Raw genomic sequence first — 26,509 nt, 5'->3', positions numbered from 1 at the left:
CGTGACGTACAATAACCACAGTCACAATAATATAATAATTGTTTAGTAACGGTTTTTTCGTCACTCACACGTGCGCGTCTCGCAACACGCGATCGGCTGCGTCGGCGGCGATAAAGGAGAAAGTGCGCGGCGGCGGTCGTACATGTGTGGTGCCGGCGGCCACGGTGGTCGGCTACGGCTGCAGCGGCGGTCGGACCGATGTCCCGAGTCTTAGTGTCGCGACGTCGTACCTGCAGCGGCGGCGGCACCGGTGGCGGTTGCGGTGTTGGAGGCGCTGGTGGTCGCGGTGGTGGTGGCGGTGGTAGTAGTGGTGGTCATCGTCGTCGTCGTCGTCGTCGTCGCCGTCGCGCGAACGGCGGCGGCGGCGGTGCTGGAGGCGGCCGCGGCCGTCCGGGAGACGGATCGCAGTCGACGCGATCGACGCGGCGGACTCATGTCGTCGTCATCGCCGGCGGACGAATGTCGGCGGCGCCGCGGTAGGCGCACCGGCGCGGCCGCGGTGGCGGCCGTGTACAGCGGAGACCAGCGACAGGCCCTGCCGCCGTTCCCGTCAGTGTGTCGCCTGGTCGAGAAGTACACGATGATCATCGAACGGCACCGGCAGAACCAGCAGAAAGGATGGACGGCGCCCGTCCGCGGAGGCAGCAAACCGTCGACGCCGTCGCCGTTGTCGCAGTTGTCGTCGTCGTCGTCCGCGACGCGTGTGCAGCCGACGGCGGCGCCGTCCGGCCCGTCGGTCGGCCGCGACGACGAAGACGCGGCGGCCGCCTGGGACCGTGTGCCGACGGACGGCGGTGGTCGCGAGAGCAAAAGCGACGGCGTGGTGGACGGCGGCAACGTCGTCCACGACGTCGACGGTTACGGTTACGACGACGACTACGACGACGACGACCACGACCACGACCACGACCACGACCACGACGACGGCGGCCGGCGGTTTAGTTGCGCGTCGTTGGGCAGCAGCATCCAACCCGGTACGTGCGCGCGCGATTGATGCAAACTGCCGCCAACTAGCCGTCTCGCAGCGGTCGGGGCGGCGGGACGGGTGGGGGGAGGAGATAAGTTGCCGGTTACCACGTGCTCCCGGCTATTGGCGCGCGCTTCGTAATAATATTATTATTATGTTTTATTACGCAACGACGCGGCCCGCGTGTCTCGGACGACGGCCGTTTCCTTTTCCACTTTCCGTTTCGTCGATTTCTGCGGTCCCGCACTGTTGGGAATCCGTTCACGATGTTTGGGGCGCTCTGTGTCGCTAAAAATTCAAATCGCGACGGGTCATCACGATCGCACATCGCCCGCGAACGCTTTGGAATCGATCGTCGTCCGCGATCCGTTTGCGTAGGATTTATCGGCGTTTTTTTTTTTTTTTTTGTCGTACACGTCATCCTCCGTAATGAACGCTGTTGCAGACATTGACGTACGACTGTTTAATCTGTCGTGTCGGTTACCGCGGTGATAACACTCTCATTACGCGATTGTCGTGTACGATAAGACAACCGATGTACAGAACGGTTGACCTGATCTAACCTAAATAGCACGCGCATCCCTTGTTTTTTTTTTTCATTCATCGAGTAGGTACTTGTTCAAAATTTGACCGATATTGACCACATTTTCAAAATTCACTGAATTTTCTCGTGTCCAGCGGAGTACAGACTTCTGTTGTTCAAACGAGAACTCTATAATTTATACCTACTGTAAATTTCTTAGCAGATAATTTTTCCGAAAATGTTGGTCTAGGCCGGTTGGGTTAGAAAATCAAGAGGCCATAGTTATTTGAATAGCGAAGTCTATATCGCCACAGGACACTCCTTGAGTAGCGTAAAAAGTTTTTAAGATTTTGTAATTTTGTGCTTATACTTTATAAATGTATATTTAAAAATTCTAAAATTGGAATTTCAATTTAATTCATAATTAAAGGAAAAATAGGGCTGATTATGAGTAGTGGCGTAGTCGGGGGGTTATGGGTGTTTAATTACCTCAATATCTTTCTCTCCTAATAAATGTATTATTAATTTTATTGTATATTTCATTAATTCTAATACCTACTTTTTGTAAAAAAAATATTACATTCGTTAGTCTATAAATAAAAGCAAAATATTTCTTAGAATTTGTCCAAAAACAAGATTTATAATAATAATAATTATCATTTTAACTACCACGGGTTTTCGACAACGCTGTAATTATGACCATGATTTAAAATATGATTTATGGTTATTAAATGTGAACACGATGAAGATTGACTACAATATATAATCACGATATTTGATAAACCGTTTATTTATATCATGATATTCAAAAACTTTTGATATTTATAAGGAAAAATTATTACAATCAAAAGACGTTTTGGATCAATTATTATACAAAACAAGTAAAATACGTTTATTGTAGATAAATAGTAAATATTATAGTCATGTTCATAATATTTGGTTTTTTATGTACGATTCTATGGACAAAAAATAAATAAATTTCATATCGGGGTGCTTATATTACATATTTATTGTATAATATATACAACTGAACTTAGTTTTTAAATAGTTCAATTGAGCGTCAAACCTAACGAAAATTGTTAAAAACTTAGTTTAATTTATACTTTATCCCCCTTTACATAATCCCGGTTAAACTACTGAACACGTGCTTAGTGAATAACCGAGTATAATAATATTATGTGGTTTTTGTAATTACAATAATATTATTGTTATGTACACTGCATCATCGTATACGTATTATACAACTATACTGTGTTATATTTATTAGTAAAACGCGAGTTTCAGATCCCGTTAGGCTATACGTATAGGTACGTTACAATATTATCAATTGAATATTTCGCTAGACCCATGAATCGGCGTAAAATCGTCGTCCATCTAAAATGCAGATACTAACAATGTGAAAAAAAAGTACATGAAGATCGATTAGAGTTCCGAGTCATAAATATTTAGTATGATTGTAAGGTACGATGAGATTTAGTCGATTCGTGATACGTTGGCGTTGAATGCACATTATAAAATAATTATACTTGTTGTAAAAATACGTCAGGTAATGTCTTATTCGTCTTCAGTATCACTACTTATTACGATATGAAAAATTCAAAGCCAAATGTTAATGGTTTAGTAGCTAGCACTTAATATTTTATAATGTTATTTAAATAATTGAGTGTAAAAATAAGTTAAAAAAAAAAAAAAAAAATCATAAAAAAAGGAGTGATGGTCAAAGTTTGATGTGTTAAGACCGACAAGACGTATAGGCGCATAATTTGTTTTTCAGATGCATAATTTCATAATAAATCAACCATGTCTGTTCGCAACCTACTTAAAACTAAAAAGAACACCATACCTAACTCAAACTAAACTATCTTCAATACATTGTAATAGTTAAAAGTTTTAATAATTTTATTTTTGGCAGCATATATTGTTGTCATATTCGTTCATAAATTGTAAGTTACTTTATAATATAAAGCTTAAAATTAAAATTTAGATTAGGATCAGTCTGCATTTGTAAATTATTGATTCATAAAGTTATAAAAAACTGAAATTCTATTTCTTGGTTTTGCCGGCGATTTATCTTATAAAAATATGTAAATAGCATATGCAACTATAGTATAACTAGAGTGTGGTAAATGTAGACTATAACTATAGTTAACAGAATTCAATTCTATCCATCAATCCTTTAAAACAGTTATTGATACTTCAAAACGATTTAATATAAACGCGTGATATAAATCATAATGGGTGTTCATTCTTCGTCGTTATTTTTTATTACTACATTTTAATCATCATTAGTTGCGATGTTTCAGTCATTAACTATTTTCAATATATATATATATATATATCTATAACATTTGCTTTAAAATAATTACATTCATCTAAAAGATTTATTTTCAATTAATTAATATACTGTACACACTGTTGAAATCATTAAAATTTGTCACACCGATGTGCGGTATTTGCATACCAATTTAGTAGTTTCTAAACATCAATAATTCTGATAGTTAATGTAGATACCTACATAATATGAATATGTGGACTGACGGTTGGTATTTTGCGAGCTTTTGTTTATGGACCTTTGTGAATATACGTGATATGAAAACGTTAATTTAAAATATTTTCTCCTGTGCTAATAAATTATACACGGTCAATAAAACTAAGAACTCACCGATGTAATCATTGGTATTTATATATATTTTGTTTTTATAAGATATTTTATAAGATAAGTTTGTTTATATTGGAAAAAATTTAAAATTTAAATTTTATTAAATTATTAAAGCTTTTTAAATTAGGTATATATATATTAACAAAAATTACCTTCTAATAATATGTAAATAATATAATTTATTCGCATTAGGCCATTTTAAAATTTTAATCAATAATGTATTATAATTGCAGTGTTTAAAAAAAAAAAATATGAAGTGTGAATATCGTTTACTTACTCAAATTTAATCATGAAACAAAATTATTGAGTACTTAAATATAAAAATGTTGGATATCATAAGTTTATGAAATAAAACGACCAGCACGAAATAAATACTAAATAATCTATATACTGTATTTAAATAAATCAAAACGTTTTAAAAATACATAATTTCTGATGTACTGGTCTGTTATAAGTTATAATAAACAACTATGGAATCTGTGCAGTCTATTATTATTTTCTGATTCCAAACGCTTCTATTTAGATTATAAATTGCATATTTTATCAATTATAGTTTTTATAGTATTATTATTCAATTTAAAATTTTAATTTTGAAACTCAATGTAAATTTATAATAAGATAACTAAATTCTAAGTTAATTAATACTAAAAAAAAAAAACTAGTTTGTTTTTATTGTTTTTAATTTTTAATTGTTTATAGTAAAACACGATTGAGTTAACGTTATGTAAATATATTAAAGTTATTTGTCTTGCTAATATTAGTAATAATTATAGTCCCGTATTTAACTTATTTACATAGTATTATTAACAAAATATAAAAATAAAATCTTCAACAATTAAATCATACATTTTTTGATATTTATTGACTATATAATATAAACTGTAAAAAAATATCAGCATAACTGTATTTTCAAGAGTCTTAATAGATAAAAAAAAATAATTTAAATTAAAAAATAGGTACGTTCCTACTAATAAAGTTAAAAATTAATTACCAATATGTCTATCCTATTGTTACGTATTCATGTATTGTAATAATATTATTACTTTTTCTTTGTATCATAATAATTGCGCGATGATTCATATTGATACTAAAATATTATGTTGTCAATAAAATCGTCTATCCATTTAATAAAAATCAATAAACAACCTATGGATTTTCGCTTGGATGATTTTAATGTTAGTTTATGATTTTTATAAACAGTGTGTTTTTCAGCTTCGTCCCTAATTTTTAACACCTACCCATTACACATTTGGTATTATCTTTTGAATTTACATAGTGTTGCTTAAAAGATTTATGTTTTTAATCCTCATAAAGTTTACTTAATATTAACAATGTAATACAAATAACGAAAAACCGTTACCAGGTTTCGTTAAATCTAAATAAATTGCTTAAAAACATGCATTAAGATCCGTAAAGATAGAACATTTTAAATGAAGATCATTTTTATGAAAATATATTATCTTACATTATTATAATTTACTTATTGAACTATATTTTTCGATTAATCAAAACGTATTTTATTTTTATTACGTAAACATTTTTATTGGATGGTCATAATGAATACTGATATTATATTGTCAACAATATTATAATAATGTAAGTGAAAGTGTGACGGCCAAATATTTATGCTAAAATATAGATCATATGAAAACACTACCCATATAATAATCTAATTTTGATAGTATAGAGTATAAAAGTTAATTTCCGTTGCTAATTCACTTATTATTTTTGTACAAATATTAGTTATTTTTATGAATCACTGTGGTTTATGATAAAATGGCAAGTTTTATAAGTAGTATGTCTTTTACTTTGGTCGTTCTCATCCGATATAAAATAATAATAATAATAATATCTAATTATTTAAAATATAAAATCCAATAAATATCAACGTAAATTAAATGTATTAAATAGATTATAATATAAGTTATTAATACACATTATACGAGTGTAGAATTTTAATGTCTAGTCTTTTAGAATTACAGGCCATTTAATAATTTTATCGAAGAATATGATAAAAGACATAAAATTGTGTTTTCATGAGAAAATAATAAACTTATATATGTTTAATCGATAGAATAGATTTCCAACATTGATTGTTTAAGCATTTTATTTGTATAACGTTGTTATACTAAGACGTTTAGTCTGACTATTAAAACGTTTGTGTTGTGCTGTCGCCTACCGTATGAACGATCGGTTCAATTTAGACCATCCGCTCTTTACACAATTTCCCCTCGATTGTAACGTGCAGTGCATATTGTTGAACAACCGACCTTGCCTAACCTAATACTGCTATATTATATATTATATCGTTGCTACAAAAGCGTTTCACATAGGTTGTCGTACATCGCAACAGTGTAGATTAACTGAGGTTGCACTCTATCAGTCAAATAAACTGAGTTACATAAATAGTTTATATTAATATTATACATATTGTATTAAAGAAATAATTAAAAAAAAAAAAAAAAAACTATAACATATGTTACAAAAAATTACATTCAAAAATTTGTTCTTTTGACACGTAATAAATTATTCATAATTATTTTCAAGAATTAAATACGTTATACTTTAACACTAATTTTTAATTTTTAATTTTACTAAAATTATAAATTTTCATTAATAAAAAATTGGTATATTAATAAAACTGTATAGCTTGATATAATATTTTTCGGTTTTCGACAATTTTATGTAAAACATAACAATAAATAAACTACATTTTATTAAGCCCGTTTAGTTGTATACATAATAAACAAAAACTTAGAAATCCAAAACTAATATAAAATCAGAGACATTAGTTATTTAATATTGATTCCAATGCTTAAAAATTAAGGTCAAAATAAAATCCACAATCAAAAGTCAATTTGTTTAGATTTTAGTTTAATATACTCTATAACTTAAAAACTTAAAATGGTTAGCAGAGGTTTTTGGCAATGTAACTTGCATAAATAAGTATTGCGAAGAGAAAAAAAAAATCGACTATTTTTCACGAGTCGTTAGTTGCTTCTCCGGATGCGACTAATTGGCCAAAACGTCGTTGTGACACGTGACCAAATTAAACCAGAAGTAATACAATTATTATGCTACATTAGTATACAAGAAGTACTATTTTTCTTTCGCTGAATACCAATAACTAGTGATATATAAATGTATATTTTCTCATGACTCTAAGTATTTCTTACACATGAATATTTTCACAGAAATTAGATTATACCTATTTTTTTTTTTTTTTTGTATGTATTCTCGAGTTTAATTACGTTTATAACTTAATTTTTAATTTTATCAATTTATGGATTTTTATTTAAAGATAAGTGCAAGCATTTTTTTTTTTGTATGGATATATTTTACTGATAACAATTTTACCGACTACATGCTAATCAACTTAACATTAGCCTTTTATTTAATCTTTTTATTGAGAATTATTATAGATGATGCAGTTAAATTTAGATGAGTATTTAAATGTATACCTCTTTGCTTACAATTAGTTTTAAAGCTTTAAGTAATGCCATAAAAAATATGCTGTTTAATTTAATAATATAATAATTATGAAAGCAAAATTTGGAAAATAAATAAATGATAAATCAATACATTACATTTATCTAGTTTTGAATTTTAATTATAATCGATTGGTGATTATTTTTTAGAATTGTTAAAAATGATTAAAAATTTTTAATTCTTAAATCATTTAAGTCAAATATATAATAACTGGTATAAAAACTGGGTCCTAATTATCATATGTTTACAATCTGTTTAAGTTTGAATTAATTTTTTAAAATGAATTGCTCAATATTTAAGTTATTGTTTGCTAATTAAATTAACATAATTATTTATTATTCTTAATAAGTATTTTTATTATTTTTTTAAAGTTTTAATACAAATTATAAATGATATATCAGTTTAATCTTATATGATAATTAAAAAAAATAAATAATTACTCTAATGAATACTACACAATAGTACCTATATATGATATTAAAATGTAAAACTATTTTTGAGCTTGTATATTATATTTTAATAATATTATTAGAACTATCTGTTATATTATTATTTATTAGTAATTAGATTGTTATACATTACCTATTAAATAAAGTAATTGTGTATGTTACACAATAACTTGTACTTTGTATTTTAATTTTGGTATGACAGTATAAGTTTACTTATACTGTCATACTAATATATTTAAGAAGATTTTTTACATAAATTTGTATATATCACGTAGATAATATACTATAAAAGAATGTAAGAATTTTATTTTTAATGTCACGTGTCTGTGGATAAATTGTGTTCAAATAAATAATGTCCAAATATTGTCTCGGGTAAATCGTATCTCAGTTTAAGGATATTTATTTAATATTTTAAATTACCCCAAAATATTGTTATAGCAAAATTTGGAACAATTTGACTGGAATAAAATTTTGTAATTGAATAAAAATAGCATTTTGTAAGGTATTAATATGATAAAACTGTAATATTTTAAAATATGTATTAAAAATACTACCAAAATAATGTTCAACAAGAAGTAACACCGACACATGGCACTTTTTGATGACTAACTGTATTTATTTTTTTAATTAGATAACTTTCATACTCCGATGGACTGGGTATGAAACGTCATTGTATACTGTTTTTGATCCTGTATAGTGTTTACTATGTTTGCACAGTGAATGGTTTTGTTGGTGGTTATATACGTTTTCAATCCTATTTTGTTATATTTTTTCTTTGATCCAGAATATGGTTTTTGCTTCACTAAACTCGAAACGATGGAAATTGTACTACTATGATTTGTGATGGTATACAATTGTCTTTTATTTTTCAGACGTCCTTAAGATTTGTAAATTTGAATTTAAATAAGTTTTTCCTGTGTTTTAATGATTTGTTTTTGTGTTATTAATATTTTCCAATGAATATATTAATGTTTGTTATGATTCGATTAAATTCAAAATTAAAAGCTATAAAATCTTATTATATGTTCAACAATATTATCGTGGTTGGTTAGATTTTAAAATTTCAATTATAATACTTTTTTTTTTTTTTAAACAGGTTGGCTTAAATATTTTAAAACACATAAATATTATGATAAAAATGATATTGTATGTTAAATGTTGAAATGTACTTTATGTTTAACTATATATTATTTTCTATATTATACTCCATGTACGATTTGTTTGGTTCTTGAAGAAAATTAATTTTTTTTTTTTGTTCATACTTAAACTATAATTTTAAGAAATTACGAAAACAAACGATAATGTATTACTTACTATATAATATACAATACATATTTCATAAAAATGTATTAGTATGTATGAGTGTTTTTAATTCCTTGGATAAAAATAAATGTTTGCGAGTCTTATCCACTACTAATGTTGCTAATGTAAAATTCGTTTAAATTTTAAATTAAAAATGGTAATCAGTTCTGGAATCTAACAATGTCAACATGTGCTCTAAAACGTGTTGATACAATTAATAAATAAACAAAATTCAAGTTGATTAAAATTTTTTTTTAAATATGTTTATTTTTCAATTGTTTACGGAATTTATTAAATATTTAATATTATAATTCTACCACTGTACAGTATACACCCATAGACTATCATTCTTAATTATTTAACTTTCGATATTGAATAATTTTTAGATTTATATTATATTGATATTATTGAAATGGAAGTCTAAATTTAAATAACAAAATATTTTACCTGTAAATAAAACTAATATTAATTTTTTTTTCAAAGGTTTTCAAATTAAATGCTTTAAAATTTGAAAAACTTCTTTTTTGTAACCTTGATATAAATCAATTATAAAGTTAACTATTCATGCCATTTTTTATTTATATATTATGAATAAGACATAAGTTTTGAATATTTTGATTCGATAATTATTTTATTTATACTATTTTTAAATATTTTGATTGGGTTTCAAATGCCTATCAACATTTGTTTGATTATACATTTTTGTTCTTTTTTATTTGTCAAATGTTACTATAATATTATTAAAATTCCCAGTAGCTTTTTAACATTTAAGATTGGCACTTATTTTTTGGGGACAAATAAAGATGTTATTCAACCATGTAGTTTTTTTATAATGCATACAATTTCTTTCATCTTTAAGGATAAAAGAGTATAATATATGTATTGTGCATTAGACAGGAAATATTATTTCCTGTGACATCTTTTTCATATTCCCTTTTAGAATATGTCTTATAAATTATTGCAATACCATTTTTTTATTATTTTTAAAATATAAAATTTTACTATTTGATGTTGTATTATACTATTGTAATTCTGTTAAATAATCTTAACTATATTTGTAAATAAACTTTAACATAATTAAATTATAATATGTGTAATGAATAATGGTTATTAATTATTATTTTTATTTATTCTATAGCTTATATTTTTTTCACACTTTTACATAATATTACATACATGTTTGATAATGATTAGAATGATTATAAAGATCAAAAGTAGGTATTCGGATGTATTCAAGTAGGTAGGTACGGTTTGACAGTATTTCGAAAGCGTTGAAATTAATTGGAACTCGAATACTTTATACGTGACTGTACTGAAACGTCATTGTTGCAACTAATGTGGGCTATTTGTAAAAATACATGTTTAAACTGATGATAGCTATAATAATTTACACGTAGGTACACACTACATAAAGATGATCGAAGAACTTTCTGGGGTAAAATTATGTGGGTGATTGTATCCAAAATAATTTAAAATACTATCTATTTTATTTTTTGCGATTGTTAAAATATCTGCTATTAAAAAATAAATAGGTTGTTGAGCTTATTTTTGCACGTCAAGACAAAATATATATTTGCACAAATGCCCTAAACAACAACGCTTATAACATTATTTAGTTTTATATAGAAGAGTGCCTATAGTTTCCTATCTGAATTGATTAAAACCCTTGAGGGGTTTGCAAATAAGACGATTCATGTACAAAATAATGTTATTTTTAATTATTTGATTAAAATAAGCAGTTTATGTGTATGTTTTAAAAAAAAAAATCAATAACTAAAGAAAACAATATTATATATAATATTAATTGTGTTGTAATAAACTAAAATTTTCGCGTTAGTATATTATTATAATTTAAAATGTATACTGATTAATAACCATAAAATATAGTATTTAGTTAATTTTCATATTATTAGTGCCGTCTTATTTTATTATACAGGATCGAAGAAATAATATACATAATATGTATATTAATCTATCCGTATATGGGTACGTATCGGATAGTAATTTATGGAAAAGTTACGAAAAATGACCTTTCTTTTAGTGTAAGTCTTAGATATTTGAGGTGAAAAGTACGCGTTACGAGGGGAAATTGGTTTGTTAGGAGTCATATATTACTTTCGTATTGTTTACGTTTTATTTTTACATTTGGTTTGACAGACATATTATAAAGACTAATGTAGACAATGCAGTTTTGACCCATGGTAGTTACAGCAACAGATTTAAATTTGCCCAAAAATCGTATCGGTAGTTGCATGAGTTTAAGTACCTACATTTGAGTCCACGTGGTACATACAATAATATTATCATAATAAGTTAATTCAAAATGTATGTCTTATAAATATATGCCGGTACTTAAGATTTAAATAACTTAATTACAATGATGCATTTTTATTTTTATCATGCGTTATCTACGTTTATTATTTTAATACTTGATGTAAATTATTAAAATGTTCGTTAAAACATAATATTAGAAAGCATCGAGTATCAAAATTAAGATGTTTAGCGACTTGAGTCTTATAAATACATTTATGAGAAGACCCGTTATGGGGCGTTAAGATTTGACAAATTATTTATGAAATTGTGGAATACCACGTCACCTAGCACTTTATAATCATGTCTATGTTGTTAATTAATATTAATGGAAAAGGGACGCTACTTCATTGTGTTTAGTACTTATAGTGCCAAATTCCTAAATACACCACAGAGTTGTCATTTTGGGGTTTAGGATACTATTTGTATGGCCAAACATTAAAAATGTGAAACATGTAAAATTTGTATAAAAATAAACATTTCAGAACACGGCTACATAGATCAATACATTAGCGTATTAAGATTTTTTTGGGGTGGAGAATAAAAAACAATGTAAAAAATTTAATTGTTTTGAATTATATGTGGTTTTTATAGTAATTTTATATTTTATTATTTATTTTACTATTATAGTAGAAGTTTAAATATTTAAACATTTATATTTTTTAAAACTATAAATGTATATTCATTTTTCATTTTAATATTTTGACAATTTTATTTATTTTAAATGTTGTTCTTTAATTATTTGTTCATTTTAATGAAGATAACAAATAATGAAATATATAATAAAGCGCTAATATAAATTATAACACCACAAAAGTTATTCTGCGATCGATGCAGTTACTACAGATCACAGATTGACTGCATTAATATTTCAACATTCACAATATTTTTATGAAAAACACTGTCGAAATTCAAAAATGCACTAAGTTTCAAATCGAGAATTGTAAGATAGCATAAAACAATCGGTGTTATTATATTGTCAGTATCATGTAATGTAAATTAGATGAGGAAATGTAATGCTGTACTGCTAGTCAGTTCTATACTTTGTATTTCATTTACGTACTACACAAAATCAAACAGAAATTTCAATAGTAATATTTTTGAAGTGTTAAGGTGACCGCTAAACATTTAATCTAAACGGGCTACGGAGAACAATTTTTATCTGAAAATGATTTTAATCGATACGGTATTTATAGTCAACGATACATACTAATTCAGTATTATTTTTTTTATAATTATTATGTTTTATTTGTAGGTACATACTTGATACTTGATAATTGATAGTATTTAAATATTTAGTATGTCTTATTTTTTTAACAATTTTTTAAGAAGATTGTTGTATATATCACTGTTAGTATATACATATTAACTTACATAGTATAAAATATATTTAGTATAAATAAGTCTTCAAGTTAAGTTAAATTATGTTGAAAATGTTATAAAGTTCTATGCAATGTCGACTAAATTTTCATGAAAATACTTGTCAAAGATGATTTTTGTCCATTTTATAATACATTGACCAAATTATATTATTTATTATGACTTGTTTATGTTATATACATTAGGCACACAACGTATGTTTATCTTTGTACGTAAATCGATAGTGGAAAAGCTAAGTGATTAACCGAAATTTTCGAAATCAATACTTGAACTGATAATGATAAAACACTGTTTTTTTCAATACTTGATTACGTTTTTTTTCGTTAAAGAATTTAGTGTTGTCCGCAATAGCGATAGTTATATAATCAAGTAGTAATGTAAGTCGCAAAGTATAGACCACAACTGTCGTAAACGAATTAAAAGTAAATTCCAGTGAATTAATGTAAACATTGAAACCCTCTCTGTAACTCCCCGCCGCTGTTTTAATTATTATTTCACAACACATTGCTGCCAACCAACGTAACACCCTTGGAAAGTATAAATACACAGTACTTAATACTACGAATACGAGCATGTACCGCTATGAATATTAAAATTCTTATAAAAACCTACAATTACGGTTACAAATGCGGTAATAATTATATTTTCGATTGCGGTAGTGTTACGCACCGTTTACCACAACCGCGTTATCAGAAGTTTCATTAATTTAATGGTTTAATAAATATTTTCATAGAACTATAATAGTGTTCTGCGATGTATATTGTTTTTTTTTTTTTTTTTTACTCGGTCCGTACAAAGTGTCCGCGTTTCGTACGTTTTAACGATGGACCGTACAAATAACGATCGTTTACTGTCATTTCGATTGTTGTGTATTTGTACGTGTTGCGCGATATATTTTTATAATACGATATTCTGATGAAGAATCGTCGTTTGAACGCATATGTATCTATGTACAGGTAGCGACGAAGACGACAAGCTGACGACGAACTCAGACGGCGGCGGCGCGGAAAATATGCGGTCGCAACTGCAGGTGGTGGTCAGCCGGCTGCAGGTCAGCAAGACCAAGGTGAAGCGAAAGCGGCGCAAGTCGTGGACGGGACCCGTGGGATGGCAGGGCCCTGGCGACGAGACCGGCGGCCTGTGTCGTAAGGGTCACAGTCTGGACCAGGGATACGAGACGACACACCATCACCAAGACCACCACCTCCACCACCGCCGGGACTACGGGAGCCGGATGCTCCATCAACCGGCGCTGTACCGGTCGTTCAGCAACAACGCGGACGGCGACGCCGGCACGGTGGTGTTCAACGGGTGCGATTCACCCGACAGCGCTGCCCCGGTCAATGGCGGCGGGCGGCAGTTCCGGACCCCGTCCGTGGTGGTCAGCGACCATTCCGAGGACCCGGTGTCCTTTTCGTCCATGTTCACGCTGGACGATCTCGGCGAACTCGAGTACAGGCCGTCCGCCGACTGCGGGTTCAACGACTCGTCGTCTGACTGTAGCGCGGCGAGCACGTGGAGCGCCTCGGGCAGCGTCATCAGCGTGCTGGACGCGGACTATTTGCTGCACACGCCCGAGCGAAAGATATCCGGATGTAGCACGTGCAGTACGTTCAGCGGCAACGAGGACGATGAAGCTGCGGCGGTAGCGGCAGCGGAGGCGTACGGCCAAACCAAACCGAAGCAAAAGGTCAGTGTTATCAAATAATAATAATAATAATAATAATAATGATAATGATAGTATAATTATATAGCACTATTATAGTAACGGGTACTTACCGCTATATTATTTAATAATTACCGTTTAAATGATAAAACGATATCATAATGTGCATTGCAAGGTAGTACTGGATTCAGACATTTGGAGCCTGTAGGCTCTCATCTTCTCTGGCGCCACCTCCTATTAACGAACATCATTAATGGTACTAAATATTATGTATTTCCTTTAATACCTATAAATACGATACGCCCGTATTTTATTTTATTAAAGTATATTATAAAATAATTGAACGCGTGTTAACAAACATAATATGTTATTTGTTAACATTAATAGTAGGTATATCAAGAGTAACCAAATGAAAAACATATTAAATTGTCTAAAAACTGTTTTAATGTTTAAATCGTTGACGTTATGTAAATTCAAACGCAATTTGTTCATTAAAGTATCATTATTCTGTTTACATTGGTTTTTAAAACAGAAAATGATGATGAAATAATCCAAAATACTTATTAACCATATTGTTCTTATCGCAGAAATCATTTTGATCCGACCATTTTCGATAAAATATTATGTATTTCTTGGTAATATGATAAAAATGTATTTTTGAAAGAAAAACAACGTTATGTTTCGACAAACCTATTAATGTAAATGATAAATGGGACGCATTTTAATCTGGTTCAGAGGTAGTGGGACTGAGTCCCAGAGCGTTCGCTTCCCTCTAAGCTAAATGCATAGTAAATATAAAGTTATAACGCGTCATATTATTATGAAGCTGATTTTTTTTTTTATTTGACCTTTTGTTTACGAAACATTTTTATAGTGCAGACTAGGTATTATAGAGGATTATCGAATTATCACATTATCCGATTAATATAAGAAAAACGTGTTTAAGATTTTAAGTACATATTTATAATATTTTACTAATATGTATAACTATCTGAGTGTATGTTCGATTAGATTTAACTTGAAAATTATTGGATAGATTTAAGTTAAATGTTTTAATTGTTTCTTACGATTACAGAAGTAACTTATAGGCTATTAAATAAATAACATTTGCTGTGTGATCAGGCATTGCCTGGATATGTTCGATAATAATAATAATATATTTAACCAACGTCGAAAAAATAATTTAGTAAAAACTTATTTTGATTCAATGTATGATATTATAATCGCTTATTGATTGGTCTAGTCCATATATTATGTATAGTTTTAGGTACCTACATGTTATAATATATTAAACAATTATATCATCGACCGATGTTCTATTATATAATGGCAATAAAAGCTTTGAGAGGCTCATTCTAGGTACGGTTTTAATATATTTTTCGTGAAAAGTAGACTTCGGACGTTAATTTGTCGTCTACATTGGACCAAAAATTAAAAATGAACGACTTATCGATAATGATCGTGTCTATCGAATAAATTGATGATATTGAATTGAGTCCACGTTAGTTTTATGTGTTTGAATTGAGTTCAGTTAATTATTTTAGTATCTTTGAATTGTGTCCATATAGATAAAATTTCATAACTACCTATATAGCCAGTGACACACAATTAGTTAATACTTACTTAATTATTAAATTAATGCGAGTGAAAAATGGAGTGTATGTTTAGATATTCATCAGTAAAATAATATTTCTCCTCGAAAAATATTTAATATTTTGTTATATTTCCAAAAATAACAAGATAAGTATGTACTTGCAATGTCCAAATTATTATTTTAAATATCTATGCATATTATGATAACATTTTGATTTTTTTTGAAATATTTATTGGTATGACAAATTTTTAATTTTTTTTAGTATTTTTTTTTATAACTTTTGATAAAAATGATTCTTAACTAATAAAATAATTTCTAATGATGTTTCTTGCAACAGAATACAAATTATTTTTAATTTAACTTATACCCCATTTGGTGCCATAATTATGCATATTTTAATGCCCATATGACAATTCGAAAACGTTATATGATCCAATATGGCTTCATCGTTCGATGGAAAATAAAGACAGTTGCTAGCTATTGTCATGTGTAGCAAAATATATCAATAAGTATTAGCAGGAACAAATAATGATAAAACTATAGTAAAAAGTACAGTGTAGGTATCTAAATGGTTTTAAAAATTTTGTTTTTGGTCAGTGGTACTGAACACATTCATAAGAGATTCAAGACCTTTGATTATTGTCTGCCAAAATTGTATTGCCTTTAAATAAAAATCTCACTGTGTCATTTTAAATTCATACAAGGATAAATATGGTATAACCGACTAAATCGAAGAATAAAGAAAACGTAATAACATTGCAGTGTTTTTTTAAATTAGGAATATTTAGCTTATTAAATTATTGTCATCCTGTTGTTTATTATAAAATTAATTTATTTCTAATACTCATGTTATGACATGTACAATGTACATATACAGTGGTAGGTAGTAAAATATTATAATACTGCTGTGTAATAACGATCTTTAATTTTCTATAGTGTAATTGTACACTTAAATCAAACACAATATTAGGCTCATTAAATCCTTTTTTAAAATTCAAAAGAAACCTTTTTATTACATACAAATTTGTATGTCATTAGAACGTAAAATTAAATCATTATGACGTCACCATATTGTACAAGTTTATCGCAAATCATAGAAATATGATACATTTTGTTAACCAGGACCGCCAGGTTATACCCAATAATGAAGTAAATCTGTTTCATTATAATGATCGTTATTGTAGATTAATTTTAAATCTATATATAAGTAATGAGGAAATTTTAAATATTTATTAATTAATACATTTGATAATTTAGTTTCTTAAAACACTTATCTAATTATTAAGTTCGTCTTTCACGTAAACAATAATATATAAGAAAAGTATATTAGTGGTAACATCATCGTTCAAATCTCAATCGTATTATATTTTATGTAAATCTTTATATATACAAATAAAACAAACTTTTAGTATCGTTAAATTAAACTCCATATCGACAAAATTGTCACGATTGTTATACAGCTTTAAAACCTTGTTTAGAAATAAACAAGCAAAAAAAAAAAAATTGACCTATAGTGAATTTATTACAGGATATCTATGCTTAGGCTTTCGAGAAAGTTATCACAATTATACACATAATTCAATCATTTATTTCATAATTTATCAAAACGATGTATTTATGATTTATGAACAATTTAGTTTTAACTGAATAAAAGTAATTATGGTTTTTTTTTCTTTTAAGTAAAATCAAAAATAACTACTTGTGTTCGGTGAATGTAAGTGTGAACAATTTTACTATTTAAGTTTAAAGGTAGCTCGTATTTATTTTTCACTATTATTTTTTCTATTTCGATAAAGAACAAAATGTTTAAACATAAATAATATTTATATTGGTGATTAGCTATAGCTATACAGTTTAGTATTTGTGTAGCTTATTTGTATTGTTTATCTTTTTTAGTAAATAATAAGTAATGACTATAAAAAGTATATAATTTGAAAATTAGATAGACAATGACGTATATGATGATTATTTTGAGAACAATAATTTATACCGTATAATTTTATCAGAGTTTGAACACAACGTTAATCCTACTGTAATATTTTTATCTAATATTTATTGAAACAGTTAAGTTTAATAAATAATAATCTAAAATTGGAAACAAATTTTAAGTACCCAAAATCGAGAAAAAAAATATGAATTAACGTTATGTATAAATATATATATATATAATTGACTTATATTTATGTACGTTATAAATATTGAATTATTTATGATACTCGATCATCATTCTTCTGAATAGTAAAAAAAAAATGTATTTAAAATAACGTATTTTATTGTTTCATGGTTTTTATTAGCATTTTTAATCTAGTTAATACTATCATGACGGTAACATTTTGGAAGTTAAAATTAATTTTCTTATTAGAAGAAAATAATAATATATTATTTTACCTATTATATTAAATTAATATAATGTATGCGCAATATTTTTTTCCAAAAATTAATTCAACCATATTTTTAATAAAAAAAAATACTAATAGAAATATAAATATCTTATGAAATAGAGTTTGAATCCTAATTATCTATGCTTAAAACTAGTTTTTAAGGATTAAACTATGATCTACTCAATAATATAGTACAATTGAATCATATCTTATAGCAGATGGAGTTCTCCAGTTTAGTTCCCGTACACATAATATTATAGTTTTTTTACTGTTTTCACTGTTTTGACATACTAAATTAGCTCGTGAATTAGTTCTAACACGAAATTCTGTTGTATAGATATTGTGTATGGTTAATATAAATATAACTTCGTATTTGATGTTCTAAATAATAACTTTTAAAATTTTATAGCATTTACATTTTTGTATAAAATATTTTTATTTTGTAACAAATAAGAAATAATAAAAATATACCCATTTTATAGACTAGACTATTGTACAATGTATATAGTTCTATATAGTATTGTTAATTATATTTTAGATTTAATATTATTCTTGTAGAAGTGTTTCAAACGAAATTAAATTTCCCGATATCCATGTGAAAATCATCAATTCCTAATACCTTTTTCAAACATTTTAAGCCAATTTTTTTGGTCTACAGATAGATTTTACAGCTATTATATATTTTTATGCTCACGGCGCATTTCTTATAACTATACCTACAGTTTTACGGAACACTATAGTAATAACATAATAATAAAAAGCAAACAAAAAAGACATTTCAATTTAATTATTATTTTTATTATTAATATATTATGTAATTAAAAATCAACACCTAATAACACTATAGGCATGTTGCATACTCGCATGTACCACCCCAGTTGCGGCACACAAGTGTGCCGCGGAACACCGGTTGAGAAACACTGATTTATAGTCTTTTGAAATGTATATTAACATTATTAGCTATTTATGTTACAAACGTTGAAAGGCGTTAAAAAAAAAAAAAAAGACTACTACTAGTTTTGGTTGCAGTGTTTTCGATAATGTTTATTAATTTCCGTAAGAACAACTTAATACGAGGAACCTTGTACTGAATTTTTAATTTATTTACACACTCTTCCAATAATGACCCGATGTAATTTTTCTGTTATTTTTATCATTGTTGTGTTTTGCTTGTCAATCATAATTGCAAAATAATTTGTCTGGTAAACTCGAATGAACTTATAGCCAAGTCTACTTCAAAAATTAAAAACAATTCTACATTAATAATAATAATAATAACAATACTAGTAATAATAATAATATATGTATTTTAGACGTCATTGCACGTGCCTCGGCATAATTGCAGTAGTATATGATATATAAATATATATATATATATATATATATACATATAGTCAATTAATCGACGGCCGCGGGTGACATCGATCATTGACGATTTATTATTTAACCATGGAGGGGGGAAGATGATTATACATAGTAGCATAACGAAGTTGGCGTTGAAGAATATAGCGTCAATTGCGTTTAATTGAAACAATATAAGAGCGTAAATACGTTCGAATGACGTAATAGAATGCTATTGAAAGTGTTTTGTGAACATGACGACAGTAGTGATAATTTCGAGCAATAAGATTCGCAATTAAGGCCGTTTTTCTTTATTGATAGGTTTTTATTATCGGAGTAATTTGACCCGTGATGTTAATATAAACACTCCAATAACCGCCAAATATATAACGATAATGGCCGTTATTGTTTTTTTAGTATATTTGTAGACTGTGAACCTTAAATTGTTTTTAGAGTAAAAATAAAAAATAAAATAAAAATTTAACAGTTAAAATAAATTTAACATAATTTAATTATGGTATAGAGTCTTGTTTGAGGACTGTTCGCTGATTATGTGTTTAATGTACCGCTTTGTCAAAACTTTATTAGATGCCACACCCACAATTTGTAGTTAGACTGTCTTACTGCAAACGAACAAAATACCAAATTTACGTTCAGAAAAACTAATTTTGTTTTATTAGCTTTAATATTAGAGCGAGTTGACATGTTATTAAGCTTTAAGGTAACAACATATTATTTATTTTGTGTTTGAACATTGATTTTTTACTATATTTTAACTTTCAAAATAATTATCATAAACATTTTAAAATTATAACTGTTGAAATACGCATCATTAACCTAAAAATTGTAAAATCGTAAAATTAAGAAACAATTTAATTTACTCATGCAAACACAAGTAATATTCTTGTTATAAGTTTGATAATAAGTTAATTTACTAAAATATTTAATCTAACAAATAAAATATTAAGCATATTTTGTAAGACAAAGATAATTATGCGAATGTGGGGTTCTCTTAAGTCTTAACGCAGAGTCGTGATGGGCATTAAAATAAAATCATAACATTCACATCTAAACATTAAAATGTTGTAATGCTGCAGCATATTAAACTGTTACCATACTTGTATAATATTTTAATTACTCTTTTAAATATTCTAATAAACCAAAAATGATTGTAGTATTTTATAATTAGATTTTATAACTTAATAGTTGGCAGAAATGTGTAATATTTTTTTTCAATATTTTAGATTCTATAATCTAAATAAATAATTTAACTTTAAAGTTTAATTTTGATATTTTTTTAATACTTTTCATTATTTAAAAAACTCCCGAAAACGTAGTACCTATACATAGTTTATATATTGTTTATTCATGCATAATAAATATTTTATTGACTGAAATATTTCAAATCATGTTTTGGTGTTAAAACGTACTCAATAAGTTATTAAAATTTAGTAAAATATAATATAAATAATATCATTACATGTAAAATTAAGATTTGTTTTGTCCTATTTTATATGTTCACTATATCTTCCTCTGATGGTTGAAGGAATAAAAAAAAAAAATCTAAAATAAATTCTGTAAATTGTAATACATATTATTTTAAATTTTAAAGAATATATTTTGAATATACCTAGTACGATTATTATATATATATATATATATATATATATTTACTATATTGCATGCGTACATGAAAAATATGTTGATATGGTTAAATTATTTTACTTTATGTACATATTTATTATGAATTGTCAAATCAAGTTAAACTGTTTGATTTTTTTTAACACTCTGTTTATGTTAATTTTTCTTCTATATAGGTATTATTAATTTCAAAATAATTTAACTGAAATAAACATTATAGTGATTAGAATAAATTTAAAAATACTAACTAGGAATAAGTTTTCAAATTCCATTGAGCTTATACATATTTAAATTTTATTTATTGGTTAACTTATAAGTAAGTTTATTGAATATATTTTTATTTTTAAATTGTCTATTTGTTGTTGTGAAAAATTTTTTAAATATATATATATATTTTTTTTTTTTTTGGAAATGTTCCAGTGAAAGAATAAAGTGTTTTACTAAAACGGTTTACCTTCCTGATCTGTTTTTAAATTCTATGTGAACCAATAAGACGTTTAAGTCATATATTATGCCATACAAAATCTTTATTTATGTACAATTTATTTATTTATGTTAAATTGTTCAGGGTTATAAAGATTAAACATTTATGTCACGAAAACATAATTTATTACCGTTTATAATCATATTTTTGTAAGATAACATCATGATGGAAGTTCAATTTATCTGTCGTAGGTACATATTCAAAACAATAATATCTAATTTTATAAACTAAACAATAATATAATTTTTCTGGAGAAAAATAAATAACACGAATACCTTCTAATAATACCTTATATTATTAAAATTTAGGTTTGTATGCATTATTTAACACACAAAAAAAAATTAGTGAACTTGGAATTCTGTATAGCGGGTGTCAACTGCAGTATCTCGATATCGAGTAGGTCACTATAATAAATGTCCTAAATTTGTATTTAATAATAAATCATTGCGCATATAATAAACGATTTTGAGTAACTACATATCAATCAGATAATAAGAAAATCAATTAAGTAGAAATTTTTGTTTTATGTGTGAATATTAATCTTTGTTAAAATACAAACTTTAGACAAATATAAAAAAAATATAAAAAATATTTTTTTGAATTATGGCTAACTGAAGTTTTTAATTATATATATATTTAAGATAATTTAATTATTTATATTTATATATCATTGCTATTAGTAATAAGGATGTAGATTGAACTATTTGATGGTAAAACCAAATCTCGTATAACTATATCGTCATTTAATTCTTCTATATTATATTACTGGATCTAAACTCATCAAAGCCGACACCGAAGTATCGAAAAAAGACGATGTGAATGTTCAAAATTAATCTTAATATTTTTGAAATATATCTGAAATTTTGATATTCTGCAAAAATAGCTTATATAAAATTTTGTATTTTGAATGTTAAGTTTTAGATATTTAAATTTAAAATCTTAGGTATACATTTTTAATAACTATATAGTTTCTATATATTCCTAATTTTCATAAATTTCGAGAATATTTTAATTTCAAACTCTAAAATAAACACTTGTTTGTATATATTTTAGATATTCTTAAATTCTTATGAAAACATTTCATATAGGATTTTAAAAAATCAGGACTGAACAAAATAATTGTAATCAACGCTATAAAAAAATTCTGAAAAAAATTATATATTTTTAGAAATAATGGAATTTTACCATTTTGTACTATGAATATTGAATATATTTTTTTGAATAATTCTAAAATAATAAAAATTCTTAAAGAATAAATTGTAATAGTAAGTTGGAATATCTTATGTCAATTTTTTTTCAAATTTCAACTAAAATAACTTACACGAATTTATGCCACATAACACTTTACACCTAAAACATTTTTTTTTTGAACATTATTAAGAAAAACTTACTACTGATTTTGTGTTATATTTTCAAAAATATCAATCCGAAAAATTGTAACAATTTTTAAATTTTTGTAGTTTTGATGAATTTTGTGAACTTTTTTACACTTAATGTTTGAAAAAAATTGTTTTTATTCTCAATATTTTTAATTTTTGTTAGAAAATCTTATATCAAATCTTCTATTAAATTTTCAAACATTTTTCACACATTCAAATATGTTATTTTGCTTAATACATAAAGAATGAACTCAAAATGTCTAAATTTTAAAATTTTAAATATTTGCAAGCTATAGAACAAAAATATAAAAATTAACTAAATTACCTATTTAATTAAAATTTCAAGTCAAAAATTTATTTTTTTGAATTAAATCAAATAAATAACTCCGATGTTTTTGAAAATGGATTTACCAAAACATTAGAAATATATTTATTTTGGTTCCCAGAAGTTTCATCAAGACAATTTTCGATTAAAAACCATTCTTGTACTTAAAGATTGATACATTTTTCTACTATAATCCGTTAAATCAAGAACATACATAAAAAAACATATCGTTGTAAAACTTATACTTTCATCATTCCGATTAGAATCTAAAATGAAGGTACCACACTATAGGTCCAATTTTAAACATATTAGTTTACATAATATGCATTGTGTCATTTATGCACGAACAATTCATAAGTCTTGAATAATATCTATTATAAGTACAAGAATAATGAATAGAGAAAATTAAGACCACTACAGAGTATATATATTATTATAATATTACAAATAATAACTTATGACTGTCACATATTATGTTTATAATATTATATTATAAATTATATTAGATTCATAATATTCAGTTTACAATAAAGGCAGTATCTATTTATAATTTGCATTATATATTTATATAATGATGGATAATTTACCTATACATTATAAGTTTTATGTTTAAGTTTAAATAATATATTCTTTTAAATCTTTGGTTAGATTTAATATTTTGTTGAAACAATCGTATTTACAAAATCAGATGTCTAAGTATTAAAAATTTAACTTAATATCAATAATTTGTACCTTATAACTATAGAAATAAATAGGTATGAATGAGGAACTTACGGACTAACGTCAATGAATATGATATTCAGTTGACGAGTATTGTATGGAATTTGTCCGGGAATTCGGGATCTGCACAAACATATATTTTTGAAACTAACAAATAGTTAAGAAATATGATACGATATAGTTGTATCATAAAAAAACAGTCGTGTTTGTGAATGAAATTGTTTTAACGCACATTATTAATTTATGTCAAGTCTTAAGAACGTTATAATTTTTTTTCATACTACAACTGTAGAATAAAACAAGTAGTTACTTGAAAATTATTTACTAATGATAAGTCATTAATAAACATATTAATAAGAAGTTTATTTAAAAATATTCAGAAGTTTTGATACCATTGAAGTTTATATTTATGAGTATTTTATTCATATTTTAGTTTTTTCAATCAATATACACATATTATATTGTTTTTTTTTTTTTAATGCAGTAATTGAATTAGTTTAGTTCATTAGCATGTTCATGTTCTCGACATTTAACTAAATCACATTTAAAAACTAAGTTATTCGTTGTAATGTGTATTATTTTTTAATCTTATACACCAAAGCAGTGTAAGTACTTGTGTATTATGTAAAATGAAAAAAAAAAAAAAAGGTTTATTTTGAGGAAGTACAAATAATTTATGATTTGAGTGTACATTTTGCACTATTATTTTATTAAAAACAATCGTAATTTAAAGATAAGAACTTACATTAAATTTTGTTATATATTATGTTATAAATGAATTAAAATTACTTATTAATGTAGTTACAATATTATAATAAGCATGTTGGATTAAAAAATCTATGTGAATAACACATGATATTTAGTTACATAGATAGTCATTTTTTATTTTCTTATGATTTGCATTATTGCATTTATATAATTTATTATTTAAAGCAACCTAAGACCATAATTATAATATAGTGTTATCCAATCCGTCAGTAAAGTTCACACATACGCGCATATACTTCTATGTTTGCAATATATATATATGCATCTTGTCAATACATTACACTATTATGGGTTTTTTTTTTTTTAACAACATAAACATTGCAATCAAAATTATTCATGTATTTTTATCCACGTATTTAAATGTTTAATGATCATTTAATAATACATAACATTTAACTTTTATAAATCGTATTCGATTTTCCAATTATATTAAATAAATTATCCAATTATTTATAGATAATTATGGACATTTAGTAACTCACTTCTATATTTAATTTTTGTTTTCTTAGTATATTTAAATGATATTTGATAATGATTATCGCATTACGGATTTGTTTAACTTTGTGCTACGGGATAATTTTAATATTTTTTAAATATTTGTTTGTTTTGGAAAAAATTAAATGTTTAAGATTGAGTAATCGAGATTTAATGTATTTGGTGTATTTAAAACACAGTAAAATAATTATTTTTAGTCATCAATTATAGTTAGAAATATAAACTCCTAGTATCTAACTTGTCCAAGTGCATAGGAACTTATTGCATTCTAAATAATAGTCACATATTATTAAAAATACATTTTTATAAATATTTTAAATTAATAAAAAAAAAAAAAAAATTGACTAATCATGAGCAATTTATATGCTAAAAAGTAATTTTCTTGTTACTCTATAGTCTAAAATATTTTATAATGATGTATTATTGCAAAAGTATTTTTAATAAAATGATTTACTAAATATAATGTAATATCATTTTTTGATAAAATAATTAATTTATAAAATTGTAATTTTTAAATATATATATATATCATTAAATAAATCATGTTGATTAATTATGGAGGGCAATTTTATGTTTCGTTATTTAATTACATTTTAATTGTGATTCAATTTGTGTATATATAATTGAATGAATTAT

General features: G+C 26.8%; 1 protein-coding gene across 1 annotated transcript in view; it reads left to right on the top strand.

The window, feature by feature from the left end:
* Nucleotides 1-278: 278 nt before the first annotated feature.
* The window catches only part of LOC112604056, a 221,759-nt gene continuing 195,528 nt past the window's right edge, over nt 279-26,509 (top strand). Inside the window, exons 1-2 of the mRNA XM_025352921.1 lie at nt 279-974; nt 14,036-14,769. Of these exons, the coding sequence (XP_025208706.1) occupies nt 434-974; nt 14,036-14,769 (1,275 nt within the window). The 5' untranslated portion in view covers nt 279-433. The remainder of the gene's footprint in view (nt 975-14,035; nt 14,770-26,509) is intronic.

The sequence above is a fragment of the Melanaphis sacchari genome, unplaced genomic scaffold (assembly GCF_002803265.2).
Source record: "Melanaphis sacchari strain LSU unplaced genomic scaffold, SCAv2.0 Contig118_pilon_pilon, whole genome shotgun sequence".
NCBI lineage: Eukaryota > Metazoa > Arthropoda > Insecta > Hemiptera > Aphididae > Melanaphis > Melanaphis sacchari.
Note: the sequence above shows the minus strand (reverse complement) of the source record. Positions and strands in the feature narration are given on the sequence as shown.